General features: G+C 47.6%; 1 protein-coding gene and 1 non-coding gene across 2 annotated transcripts in view; both read right to left on the bottom strand.

The window, feature by feature from the left end:
- The window catches only part of Fbxo36 (F-box protein 36), a 121,973-nt gene that overhangs the window by 4,967 nt on the left and 102,396 nt on the right, over positions 1-14,610 (bottom strand). Inside the window, exon 3 of the mRNA XM_008844458.3 lies at positions 4,068-4,240. Within this exon, the coding sequence (XP_008842680.1) occupies positions 4,068-4,240 (173 nt within the window). The remainder of the gene's footprint in view (positions 1-4,067; positions 4,241-14,610) is intronic.
- On the bottom strand, positions 11,804-11,937 carry LOC115072282. Its single transcript, XR_003851332.1, has one exon. It is a non-coding gene; the product is annotated as a small nucleolar RNA SNORA76 (small nucleolar RNA).

Here is a 14,610-nt window from a genome sequence, read left to right as displayed (position 1 = left end):
CACACACACACACACACACACACACACACACACACACACACAATGTGAAAGTTAAATAATAAATAAAATTGCTGGGCGTGGTGGGACATGCCTTTAATCCCAGCACTTGGGAGACAGAGGCAGGCAGATCCTCTGTGAGTTCAAGGCCAGCCCTGTCTACAGAGCGAGTTCTAGGCAGCTGGAGCTACAGGGAGATCCTGTCTCAAAAAAGACAAAAAAATAAAATTAAAAAAAAATTAATTTAGGGCTGGAGTTAAGAGCACTGGCTATTTTGCAGAGGACCCAAGTTCAGTTCCCAGCACACACATGGTGGCACACAGATGTCTGTACTTCCATTTCCATGGGATATAGGATATACCATGTGTGTGCCTGGCCCCCACAGAAGCCAGAAAAGGGCTGGGATTAAAGGCATGTACCACCACACCCAATTTGTGTGTGTGTGTGTGTGTGTGTGTGTGTGTGTGTGTAAGTTAGAGGACAATTTCAGGGGTAAATTCTCTCCTTCCCCTGGGTTCCCGGTATTGAACTCAGGTCCTTAGGCTTGCCCAGCAAGTGCTTTTACCCACTGAGCCATCTTACTTACCATTTTTTTTTTTTTTTTTTTGAGACAGGGTCTCACTCTTCATCCAGTGTTGACCTGGACCTCACTGTAACTCAGGTTGACCCCATACTTGAAGCAATCCTCCTGCCTCAGCCTCTCAAGTGCTGGGATTACAGGAATTTGCCACCACACATGGCTTTATTTATAATTATAAATTTCTCAAAGTGTTACAAAGGTAATCTAGAGGGTTTCTATATAGCCTTCTATCAGCCTCCCATGTCTTACTCACGCATGGTGTCACAACTAAGCAATGACATGTTTATACAGTGCTATTTAACTATAATAAAGACATTATAATTTTCCTTTTCTCTCTCCTTTTTTTTGAGACAAGGTCTCCCTGTAGCCCCAGCTGGCCTGGAACTCACTATATAGACCAGGCTGGCCTTGAACTCACAGAGACCTGCCTGCCTCTGCCTTCTGAGTGCTGGGACTAACGCTCAACGTAAGGAAAAAGTATCCCTACCGTTGCCTCAGGAGCTGCTGGCACCTGTCCAGTCCTTGCACTGACTTGCAGAAGCAAACCCTCACTCAGGCAGAAGCTTTTACTAGGTCCCTACCAGTGGGTTTTCATTTCTTCAACATCTGCTTTAAAGTATGAATACTCAGGGGCTAGAGAGATGGTTCAGAGGTTAAGAGCACTAGCTGCTCTTGCAGAGGACTTGGGTTCGGTTCCCAGTACCCACATGGTGGCTAACAACTGCCCAAGGGATCAGATACCCTCTTATTCTGACCTCGGAGGTCTGACATTGCATGACATGGGTGCACTTATACACATGCAGACATAACAGTCATACAAATAAACTAGAAATAAAGTTTAAAAATATATAAAGAATGAATCCTCAGCTTATCAGTAGCTAATATAAGACCTCAACTTCAACAATTTTTCATATTCTTCATCATTTTCTTACAAGAGGAACTTTTAAACAGATTTCATATGTATCAATCAGCCCTTTCTCATAGACTGTTTACCAGGCAGTCCTGGAACTTGCAGCCATCCTCCTGCCTCAGCCTCTTGAGTGCTGGGATTACCAGTGTGAGCCACCATGGCCAGCACTAATAGTTTTTCTTTCTTTTTTTATCATTTTTATTTTATGTGTATGTGTGTATTGCCTGCATGTAGGTAAGTGCACCCATGTCGTGCAATGCCTGCAGCGGTCAGAAGAGGCTGTTAGATCCCCTGGGACTGGAGTTATGGACAGTTGTTAGCTGCCACATGGGTGCTGGGATTCAAACCCAGGTCTTCTGCAAGAACAACCAGTGTTCTTAACCACTGAGCCATCCCTCCAGCCCCCAATAGTTTTTTCTTAATGGCAAAAACATGTACAAACATAGGCCTAAAGAGATGGTTCGGTAGTTAAGAGTACTTAGTATTCTTGCAGAGGACCTGAGTTGCAGAGGACCCGAATTTAAGTCTCACCACCCACACTAAGTGGCTCACAACTGTCTGTAACTCCATCTCCAGGGGTCTGACACCTTCTGAACTCTGTGGGTACCAGGCACACATGAGCAGCACTGAAATACATGCAGGCAAAATACTCATACACATAAAATAAAAATAAATAGGGTTGAGCCAGGAGTGGTGGTGCACACCTTTAATCCCATCACTAGGGAGGCAGAGGCAGGCAGACCTCTCTGAGTTCAAGGCCAGCCTGGTCTATATAGTGAGCTCCAGGCCAGCTGGGGCTACAGGAGACCCTGTCTCAAAAAGACCCCCCCCAAATAAATAAATAAATAAATAAATAGGGCTGGAGAGGTGGCTCACTGGTTAACAACACAAACTACAGCTGCAGCTTGCCATGGTGGCACACACCTTTAGTCCCAGCACTCAGGAGGCAGAGGCAGGATTTCTGTGGGACCAGGCCAGCCTGGTCTACATAGGGAGTTGCAGACCAGCTGGGTCTACAGGAAGACCCTGCCTCAAAAAAAAAAAAATTAAATAAATAAAGCACAAAGGATCTTGATGCAGAGCCTTATGGAATGTTTAAGAAAATACAAATCGTGGGGCTAGAGAGATGGCTCAGTGGTTAAGAGCACTGGCTGCTCTTGCAGAGACCTGGGTTTGATTCCCAGACCCCACAAGACAGCTAGCAGCTATTCATAACTCCAGTTCCAGGGGGTCTGATACCCTCTTCTGACCTTCACAGGCACTGCACAACATGGGTACACATATATATGCAGGTAATATATGCATACACATAAAATAATAAAGTTTAAAAAAAAAGCTGGGTGTGGTGGTACACATCTTTAATCCCAGTACTCTGGAGGCAGAGGCAGGCAGATCTCCCTGAGTTTAAGGCCAGCCTGGTCTCCATAGCAACTCCCAGATCAGCTGGCGCTACAGTGAGACCCTGTCTCAAAAAGACAAAAAAAAAAAGAAGATATGGATCTTAATTTCTAATCCCTTTTTTTTTTTTCCTCTCTGTCTGAAAAGTTCAGCTGATTACTTTGTGGTTAGAACACTGACAGAGTTAGCTAGAGCTGTGGTTTTAGAAAAGGATTGTTATAACACTCTTGACATCTAACTGAGGATGGGGACCTCACACCTCCAGCCCCAGACAGCTGTGGTAAGAAAAGAATCCTGCACCTGCAACTTCCTGTCCTTGTTTTCATGAAACTTCTTGTTTTGAGAAATGGAACCTTAATGTAATGCTTATGAATATGTAAACCCTGTAAAGTATATGAACTCCCCTTAGTCGGGGCTCAGAACTGTGAGACAAGACTCTCTAGGCCAAGGGCTACCCTGGAAAAACCTGCTTCCTGAATCTCCTGGTGTCTCATCTGTCCCGCAAAAACCCTAAGCATCGATCAGATGTCTCACAACTTGCAACTCCAGGGGATCCAATATCTCAATGGGCACCTGCACTCATGTGTATACACACACACACACACAAACACACAGAAAAAAAAAACAGCAAAGAAAAATTGTTTTTGCTTTTTTTAAAAATTTTATTTTTATTTTCTGTGTATGAGCATGTTGCCTGTATGTATTTGAGTGCACCTGTGTCGTGCGATGCCACGGAGGTCAGAAGAGGGCTTTGGATTCCCCTGGAACTGGAGTTAAGGATGGTTTATAGCCACCATGTGGGTGCTGGGAATTGAACCTGGGTCCTCTGCAAGAGCAGTCAGTGCTCTTAACCACTGAGCCCAGCCCCAGAATCTCTCCAGCCCCAGAAAAAATGTTTTGTTTTTTTTTTTAAAAGCTGGGTATGGTGGCACAGGCCTATAAGCCCAGTGCTTGGGAGGCAGAAGCAGGAAAGTCAGAAGGCCTAGGCCAGCTGGACCACATGAAACCCTATCCCCCAAATGAAACAGAACAAAAGCTAAAATAGATTAGTAAAAAGAAAAATGCAAACTAGGGGGTCCGAGTGAGAGCTAGCTTAGGGGGAGCCCTCTTTATGCACCTGCCCTTTTGTGTCATCTACCCTTGTGAAGAAACACAAGTCCACACAAAGCATGAGACAGGTACCTTTTCGAACCTGCGTGATGTCTGAGAAAGTCTGGCAACATCTTCCAGGTCCAGGTAACTGACAGTCTTCAGGAGCAGTTTGTCTGAGAGCCGTTCAAGGTAGTCAAAATTACCTTCACACAGATTGAAGACATAGTCTAGTATCCGTGCACCAAATATTAGGGCAACTTGAACTGTAAGTCAAAGAAAGCGCAAACCAGGATATTATCCTGTTCAGTCAAATGGAAACAAGAGTGAGAAATGAGCTTCAGGAAGCTTCTTCCCCTGGGAATGACATCAGCATCTGCCCAGTCATTCCCATACTCATAGCAGCGTGTGACAGTCAGTAACAGCAATTTTTTTTTTTTAAGATACAGTATCACTAGGATGAGAAATAAAAAGGACCTGAGCTAGGTCCTGGCCAACCAGATAGGGAGCACAGGGCTGTGAGCCAGAGGCCAGCTGGCTCCCCCAAAGCCAAAACAGGAACAAAGCAAAGCTCTCCTTTCTCCATCATTGTCAGATGATGCCAGTTTGGCTATTGCCACTGCGCTGTCAATGACTGAAAGACAAAGTTCAGGGGCAGGGAAATGAACTTTATTGCAAGGCTTTACACACAGGCTTCTACACGGGCTACATGTTGAGAAAATGATGAAAGGAACACTTGTGGGCAGAGAATTCAGCACTCCACCAAGCTAAGGCCTGGGTGTGTGGGTGGCTCATGCCTGTAAGCCCAGCACTGAGGAGGCAGAGGCTGGAGGATGGTAAACTTGCTCACTACAGGAAGTTCCAGGTCAATCTCAGCTACACAGCTAGACCATCACAAAGGAAAAAGAAAAACAAACCTCAAGTATGATGGCCTGCTTGTCACTCCAGCATTTGGAATTTGGGGTGGATGTATGAACATCAAGAATTCAAGGCTGGCCTCAGTTATACCTTTAATCCCAGTCTTCAGAAGGCAGAGGCAGGTGGCTCTGAGTTCAAGGCCAGCCTGGTCTATATAGCAAGTTCCAGGCTAGCCAGGGCTACACAGTGAGATCCGGTCTCAAAAACAAAACAAAAATGTATGCAGGAAGACTATCTCAGAGCAACAAGTCATTACTAGTATGTACATGTAGGCTCCCGCTATAGCATGTGATACATGCACCCCTACAGAGTGGAAGACAGAAGTGCCCCATCCACTCCCCACCCTCTACTAATTACCCAACAGTGTCAGAGTATCTCAGCCCAGCATTTGTCCAGCAGAGATGATTCCTGCTAAAAACGCTGGGAGTTTCGCCATCAAGAGCATCCTCAACCTATGCAGCTGGGGTTAGCAATAGAGCCTGCTTGGGAATAGGTCTGACTCGCAAGGGAGACATTTTCACTGTTTAACAAACATCTATCTTCTATTAACCAACATACCCTCACCCAGTCACTCCCCTGCAAAAGGGACCCCTACCATGGTGTCCCAGGTGCTAGAGTGACAGCTAGAGGCTGTCAGCATGCTGCTGGCTCCAAGTCACACATGAGGGCCCCTGTCATAATAAGGAGTGGCCTTCTCTAAGCCCACCAGTATGCATCTTCGGTAATGCTCGATCTCAGGCAGATCCCCATCATTTGGGTCCCAGAGGGGCTGTCCATAAGGGACAGCCATATTTGCCTCCATGTACCCTGCTGGGTTTTCCTGATGGAGGCGACCAGCTTCCTGACGAGCCTTGTGAAGCACTAGTATCTTCTCGCCGGCTGTTAGCAGACTGTCCATCAAGGTCTGCACATAACTCCAGGTTGGGTGATGTGTGGCAAAAATGGAAGCAAACAGTTCCATCATCCCCTGGGGGTCAGCCTTGTATGAAGGGCGGTGATTTTTCAAAAGCTCTAAGTCATGGGCCATGTATTCAACAGGTGGCCCTTGATGATTTCCTTCTGGGTGTTGCCACAGAGGGAACTGATACGCTCTACATGCAGACACCCCCAGACCAAACTGGGAGCTCTGTAGGGTCTGGCAGTAAGGGGAGACTGAGCTAGCCACTGGGCCAGCCTCATACTGAAGATCTAAGTTTGTAGGCAAGGGGGGGTACAAATTGCATTGATGAAGGGGTCCCACTTCCCACAGAGAGGGCATCAAAGCAGACTTCGGTTCAGATGTCATTATGGGGTACAACTCCTGTGGTGAAGGTGGAAACATATTATTTTGATGAGGGGATCTTACTTCCCACACAGAAGGTATCAATACAGGCTGGGGTTCAGCTGTCACTCTGGGGTGCTCCTGTGGTGAGGGAGGACACACACTATTTTGATGAGGGGGTTTTACTTCCCACACAGAAGGTATCAATACAGGCTGGGGTTCAGCTGTCACTCTGGGGTGCTCCTGTGGTGAGGGGGGACACACACTATTTTGATGAGGGGATCTTACTTTAAACACAGAAGGTATCACTACAGGCTGGGGTTCAGCTGTCACTCTGGGGTGCTCCTGTGGGGAGGGGGGACACACACTATTTTGATGAGGGGATCTTACTTTAAACACAGAAGGTATCACTACAGTCTGGGGTTCAGCTGTCACTCTGGGGTGCTCCTGTGGTGAGGGGGGACACACACTATTTTGATAAGGGGATCTTACTTTAAACACAGAAGGTATCACTACAGTCTGGGGTTCAGCTGTCACTCTGGGGTGCTCCTGTGGTGAGGGGGGACACACACTATTTTGATGAGGGGGTTTTACTTCAAACACAGAAGGTATCAATACAGTCTGAGGTTCAGCTGTCACTCTGGGGTGCTCCTGTGGTGAGGGGGGACACACACTATTTTGATGAGGGGGTTTTACTTCAAACACAGAAGGTATCACTACAGTCTGGGGTTCAGCTGTCACTCTGGGGTGCTCCTGTGGTGAGGGGGGACACACACTATTTTGATGAGGGGGTTTTACTTCAAACACAGAAGGTATCACTACAGTCTGGGGTTCAGCTGTCACTCTGGGGTGCTCCTGTGGTGAGGGGGGACACACACTATTTTGATAAGGGGATCTTACTTTAAACACAGAAGGTATCACTACAGTCTGGGGTTCAGCTGTCACTCTGGGGTGCTCCTGTGGTGAGGGGGGACACACACTATTTTGATAAGGGGATCTTACTTCAAACACAGAAGGTATCAATACAGGCTGGGGTTCAGCTGTCACTCTGGGGTGCTCCTGTGGTGAGGGGGGACACACAGTATTTTGATGAGGGGGTTTTACTTCCCACACAGAAGGTATCAATGCAGTCTTGGGGTCAGGCGTCACTAAGCGGGGGTCCTCCCGTGGCGAGGGGTGGTGGGAAGGATTTTGCCCCGAGGGACATCCCAGCAGGCTCACAGCCCGCGAGGCCGCAGGCGGGGACCCCGGGGTGGCCGGCTGCGGCCTCCCTTCCCGCCTCTGCGCCTTAGGCTTGCTCTTCTCCCTTTCCCGCTCCAGCAGCGCCCGGAAGGCGAGTACGTAGGGGAGTTCGTCCGCCCGGCCCGCCTCGCGGCAGAACCGCTCCAGCTGGAGGATGGCGTCGGGATCCCAGGACCCATGCACGGGCCACCTGCCCGCGGGCCCCAGGGCGTAGGACGGCCAGGTCGAGCTGCAGTACAGCACCATCCTCTTCTTCGTCATCGGGGGACAGGAGACGCGCGCCCACCTTTTCAGCACCTTCCCCAGCGGACTGTCCGCAGGAACCGAACTAGAGCTGCCCATTTGGGGAGGAGCGCGGCGGAGAACCAGCACGGACCAGGGATGCGCGGGGGTGGTGGAGAACCGGCACCGACTAGGGATGAGCGCCGGTCGGGGAGAACCAGCACTGACCAGCAATGCGCGGCAGAGAACCGGCGCGGACCAGCGATGCGCGGTGGAGAACCAGCACCGACCAGTGATGCGCGGACTCAGCGCAGAAGCTCCGCGAGCCGGCAGGTCCCAGGTTCCCGCGCAGAACCGCCCAAATCCTGACCCACTCGGCGGTGGGGCCTGTGGACCCGCCGGAACGTCGCTTGAGGTCAAGAGTTCAAGACCAGCATGGACGCGGCTAGACCACGTCTGGAAGAGGAAAAGAAAAAGCCCCGATCAGGTTCCACCCAACGCGACCGAACTACCTAAAAGGGCAGGAAAGCCGGACGAGGGTGCGCGCGCCTTCAGCCCCTGCAGTGTCGTCAAAAGACAAAACAGAGCAGACCCCTAGAGGAAAGGAGGTGCAGGTCCTGGAGCTCACCCGAACTGGGGTCCCTTCTGGAGAGTGCTGGCTGGAGGTGCTGAGTTCCACTCGGAGGGTGCTGGACGGAAGGTGCTGGGTCCCAGTCGAGGGTGATGGGCTGACGGTCCTGAGCCGATAGTGTGAACCGGGAGTGCTGGGTCCCACTCGGAGGGTGCTGAGCGGAGGTTGCTGGGTCGCACTCGGAGGGTACTGAGCAGAGGTTTCTGGGTCCCACTCGGAGGGTGTTCAGTCTCAGTTGAGGGTACTCAGCTGACGGTGCTAAGCGGAGGGTGTCGGGATCCACACGGAGGATGCTAGGTCCACTCGCAAAGTGCTGAGCTGACGGTGCTCGGTCCCAGTCGTGGTGTTGCGTTGACAGTGCGGAGTAAAGGGTCCTCGGTCCCACTTGGAGGGTGCTGGGCGGAGGGTGCTCGGTCCCAGCCGAGGGCGCCGGGCCCCAGCGGAGGGTGCGGAGCGCAGCCGGGGCCCAGGCAGAGCCCAGGTCCTCCTCAACGGGGATGCTCTCGATCTCCCGCGCGCCCCTGGCCCGGCGAACACCGGGGCGGCTGGGTGAGTGTGCAGGGTGTTTGTCTGGCTACCTGCAGCTCAGTAATCGGTGCCGAGAAACAGCACTCGGACAGAGCCAGGAACCAAAAGGCAACACCGCCCTCAGCGGGTCTGGGGACTTTTAAGTGGATCTTTTATGAGGGCCTCATTATCACCGGAACAGGCGGGCGCATCAGCTAAGACGCAGGTGCAGTTCCGGCTGGAGGCTAACTTGAGGACAGTTGGGGAAGTGGTGGGCTGGACCACATCTGCTCGCATTGATTTATCACTAAAATGAGCCAAAGGTGTGGGGCGTGATGGCTTCAGGCCTTTAACCCCTGCAGATCTCTCAGATCAAAGCCAGCCTGGTCTCCATAGAGAGTTCCTGGCCAGGTGGGGCTGCGTGGAGACCCTGTCTCAAAATAAAGTAAAATAAGCAAAGGGTTACTGTCGGTTAGGACAGGTTGGGAACGGACCCAGCTCTGGGAGAACACATGCCTAGAATGCTCAGGGCCACTGAGTTCAGTCTTTACCACAGAAAAAGAAAAGGGGGTGGGGGTGGGGGAGTAGCTCTGTGGTCTGGCAGGATTCTTGGAATTCCTACAACTTAACCAGGCTATTTTACATCTATCTTATCACTACTTCGATAAGCACCTTCTGCTCCAGCCAACAGAAGAGCGAGCTGTTAGAGCTGTTATCAACACCGTTACACCCGTTCTCAAAGAAAAGGAACCTCGAAGCCTAAGAAACAAGGGTGTTTTTTTTTTGTTTGTTTGTTTTTTAATTCTTTTTTCCTATCACACAATTCCTGTCCCCACCCTGAGAGTAGAATCTTTCAGGGTCACCGGTTGTTTAACTCAGTGCTTCTCATCCTCTGATGTCCTTGGTGCCAAACTCCCAGTCTGAACCACCTGCTTCACAGCAGCCCTTCCCAAAACTCTAGCAGTCCTGCTCCAGGGGCAGGATGACCATTCACTGTATTCTTCTCTGTTCTAAGGGCACATTTGCACCACAGTCTGTACTTTGAGAATCTGCAGGTGCGCAGCTAACGAGTTGAGTTATCCTTTCCATGCTACACAGGAGAGAAAGAATGCAGGATTCTGATTGTGTGGACTTGGTGGCAGAAAGCTCTTCCCAACTACAGGGAGAGAGACAGAAGATGGGGAGTGGGGAGGAGCCACCTGACCAGAAGGGTAAGGCAGAACTTTGATTTCCTTGTTCACAGTCTCCATAAAAATGGACTGAGGATGGCAGATCTCACTGGGTACCCAGATAAAGATTCGGTTACTGGGTTTTGCCTATGTCAATGCAAAAGCACAGCTCTCATCTCAAAGGAGACAAGAGATAGTAAATTCTGGAGCCAAATATGAGTGATCAGTGTCCCAGGAACTTGGGTTACCCCAAGTTCCATGTTCCAGCAGTGGAAGCAGTTTCAAGAAGTTTTTATAGTAACAGAACAAAGATGTCATAAATCAAGACCCTTTTCAAATACATTGGTGGAAACATTAAATAGGTGGTTACAGCAAAAGAGAAATCTCCACAATAAGCCTCAGATGTTATCTGATGACACTCAGCCTTTGGGAAGTTGGTGGTCAGCTAAGTTAATACCTTCAAAAAGGATTTTTTAGGGGCTGGAAAGATGGCTCAGCGGTTAAGAACACTGGTTGTTCTTGCAGAAGACCTGGGTTCAAATCCCAACACCCACATGGCAGCTAACTGTCCGTAACTCCAGTCCCAGGGGATCCAACAGCCTCTTCTGACCTCCGTGGGCATTGCACAGCACCAGTGCACTTACCTACATGCAGGCAATACATGCATATACATAAAATAAAAAATAAATATATATATTTTTTTAAAAAGGGTTTTTTAAATCTGTTGTTAGGAATTAGGTGTTTTATTAGTCAGTGAGGGATGAGTACTGACCAATGGGAGTCTACAGTAGCCACACAGGCCAAACAATGGGGGAGCTTAAGTAACTTTGGGTAGGTAACCCAGTCCTGGACGTTGGGTAGAGACTAATAGGTAAATTGGGTCAATCGGGAGAAAGCACCAGGACACAAGAACTCCAGATGGGGTAGTTTATTTGGCAGAGAAAATGCACAGGACAGTTCCCAATTCGGGATGGAGGAGCTGTCAGTTTACAGGCTGTTGGCTGGGGCTATTATAGGGAATTTGGGGATGCAGAAAGTGGGAAAATATTTTTTAAACAAGTTAGGGGAGAGAGCCCAGGGCTTTTCAGGAGAGAACAGCCTCTGTCAAATTGCCCCCTTATGTCAGCTAGGATATGGGTCATGGGATAAGGGGCCTGCTTTTCTTCTAAGATTATCAAAGGGGAAGCAGGTTATACTGAAACAGCTCTTGCAGCAATCAAGTCTTGGGTCATAGGTGTAGGGAGTCTGTTTATCTTGTCTGCAGATGGTCAGGGTGCTCATTAACTCAGTTCCTGTCTTTTCAGAGGGGTTGCAAAACCATGAGGTCCTATTACACTGGGGAGGTGATTACTATAGATCCAGACCCTAACAGAGACCGCCTTCAAAACCTCCATTCTTTCCCCGATAGATATGGGTCTTGGGAGGGCTTGTGAGAGAAGATCCAAAGTCTACACTTCCCCCATAGCACAGCAGAAATTTATGGCTGGGGTCCCAGAAAGGCTTGTTGCAAAGCAAGGATGGATTTATGGTTTGGGGATAATGGTGGTGGTCTCCCTTCATTAGTCACAAGATGTGAAGTCAGAAACAGAGGTGGGCAAGGAGTGGCTATTAAGGAGCTTAACATGGCCCAAGATAAACTGTAAATAGGCTCTGGATCTGTGACATTCAAAACACTTAAGTGCTAATCAGTTGATCAGCCTTGTAGGAAGTTCTGTCTGAGATGCAGGATTTTCCTGAGAACTTGTGTTCACACCAGTGTGATTGGCCCAGGGTTGCTCACAACTGCAGGTCCATGTTTGTGTTTTCCTCCACCTTCCTCCTAATCCTAGGCTGATCTGAAGCACAGTCTCTTTAATTGGCCTTTATCCCCCGACCTCCACCCCATAGCTGGCGGTTAAAAGGGCCACCCACGATGGGCAGGCAGCCCCAGCTATGGGCGAGCAAAGTGATATGGCACTGCAGCTTAAGCCCTGGCTCCATGAAGAGGCACTGGAGGGGCCTCAAAGGTAGCATGTAGCTTTATTCTTTTAATTATATTTGTCCTGAGCTGGATAGCTAGCTCAACAGTTCAGAGAGCTGGCTGCTCTTGCAGAGGACCCAGGTTCATTTCCCAGCACCACATGGCAGCTAACAACTGTCTGTAACCCCAGTTCCAGATCCAACCACCCTCTTCTGTCCTCTGTGGGCACTGCATGACACAGGTGCATTTATATACATGCAGGCGAGACACACATACACTTACAAAAATAAAAATAATTTTTTAAATTATATTTTTCCATTAAAATTCCTTCGTCCTCACCTTCTTCCATCCCTTTCTTTATACAATTCAGAAAATTGAGAGGTGAAGATAAAAATATTATTAAACTGAAGTGGGGGCCTGGATGTGCACACCTTTAATCCCAGCAGTCAGGAGGCAGAGGCAGGTGGATCTCTGTGAGATCAAGGCCAGCCTGGTCTACATAGTGCGTTCCAGGTCAGCTGGGGTTACAGAGAAACCCTTTCTCAAAAAGACCAAAAAAAATTAGTAAATGAATTATTTCTTGAAAATCACTATAACTTTGCTTAGTAGTTCATAAACAAAAGCCCAGTATAGTGGTTACCGAAACAAGTTTGATGTAGAAAATAAAAGATGGCTCAGCAGATCAAGACATTTGCTGCCAAGTCTTACTTCTTGAGTTCAATCTCTGAGACCCACATGATGGAAGGAGAGAGCCAACTTCTGCACATTTTCAGCTAACCACTACACTTAAGCAGTGACTAAATGTGAATTAGTAAATTTTTGAAAACTCATCCTATTGTAGAGACACTTGTACAAACATGTTTGTTGCTGCTCTTTTCACAATAGTTAAGAGATGGACGCAACCTAAGTGCCTCTCAACTGATGAGTGGTTAACAAAAATGTGATATATTTACACAATGGAGTTCTATTCAGCAGTAAAGAAAGATGAAATAATGAAATTTTCAGGTAAATGGATGGATCCAGAAACTGTTTTACTAAATGAAGTAACACAAATTCAGAAAAACAAATGAGGTATGTTATCCCTCATATGTGGATCCTAGCACCAAATCCTTTTAAATTCCAGGTTCTTTTAATAAGATGACGCTATACAGAAGTCTCTTCTGCGTGAAATAACTACCATCATCATGACTTCAGCTGAGCCTGATCCCTAAACATCATCACAATTGGGTTTATTGACAGTTGGGCTCATTCATTAAAGGAGGGCCAAACAGGGTCTTTGAACCCTCACCAGTGTATCCAGCCACTCTTCACAGCCAACTCTACGTAATTTGGCCCTAATCACACATGGTCTTCCTGGATTTAGGGAGGGCTAAAGTATACAGTCTGGGGAAGGCTAGGAAGAGAAGGCATGACCCATGCTGGGTAAAGCTTTCCAGTGTGCATACCCTCAGGTCATACATGCACCTCAACAACCCCTGTTATCTCGGTAAGTAATCTCAGTAAATTCATTGGCTCCCCAGCAAAACTTTAATCAAACATTGGCTTGACACTAGAACCTTAAAAGGGAATAAGCATTGCTTAGTATCCCCAGGAAATGAATTCTCACAACAGATAGAAAATTTATTTTTTAATGCTATTATGTCTCATAATTATTTTTTAAAAAAATAAAATGAGAATGTAAGATGTTAAAAGGATATGGGAATGGAGATATTTTCCAAAATAGAAAAAAATGAGAAAGTCTAAGCAAGTGATAAATGTCTGTGTAGGTTTGTTATGATATATAAAGGATGAGACAAAAGTAATATACACATAATCTTAAAATTTCTAAGGTCATAGTTTAGTCAACTAGTTTAAAGAACAAAATATATATATATATATAATCAAGGTTTATCTGAGAATGTTTTTTTACCCAAGCTTTATCTATATAACACATGGTAATTAAAAGTACCAGACTAGTGGAACTAACCTTATTGGATGTTTAACAACCATACTTTGAGGCCTATACTAATCTGGTCAGAGGGACTTAAAGGACAGATTTTGCCCCTTGCCCTCCAGGGTTGACTAAGTTCCAGAGGGCTATGGAACATCTCTCAAAATGTCCTGTTACTGTGGTGAGACACCTGTCTTCTTGTTCAGGGAGGCCATGGAGACCACAGGAGATGGATTTGAACAAATGTCCAGTCTATAAAGAGGAGGGTCAACTCAGAGGAAACATCTCATCCATGCTTCCAAGTGAAGCCAGACATGGTTGAGCAGGACCTTTGACTTATCTTCACAGAAATGGAACTGGTAAAAGAGCCAGGGGCTCCTCCCAAGCCCATGTAACCCCTGAGGAACAGATCCTCAAATAACCTTAAGTGTAAAAATAAATTTATATATTTGGGCCAACTTTATGGTCTTAAACACCCAAAAAGAAAGTATAACCAAAGAGTAAAGTCATCAGTATATTTATTTAAGAGTATAAGGGATTGGCCGGGTGTGTGGTGCATGCCTTTAATCCCAGCACTCAGGAGGCTGAAGCAGGTGGATCTCTGTGAGTTTGAGGCCAGCCTGGTCTACATAGTGAGTTCCAGGCCAGCTGGGGCTACAAGGAGACCCTGTCTCAAAAAAGACCAAAAAAAAAAAAGTTCGGGGCCGGAGAGATGGCTCAGTGATTAAGAACACTGGTTGTTCTTACAGAAGACCCAGGTTCGAATCCCAGCACCCACATGGCAGCTAACACCTGT

Source organism: Nannospalax galili, unplaced genomic scaffold (assembly GCF_000622305.1).
Source record: "Nannospalax galili isolate Female #2095 unplaced genomic scaffold, S.galili_v1.0 scaffold220, whole genome shotgun sequence".
Taxonomy (NCBI): Eukaryota; Metazoa; Chordata; class Mammalia; order Rodentia; family Spalacidae; genus Nannospalax; species Nannospalax galili.
Note: the sequence above shows the minus strand (reverse complement) of the source record. Positions and strands in the feature narration are given on the sequence as shown.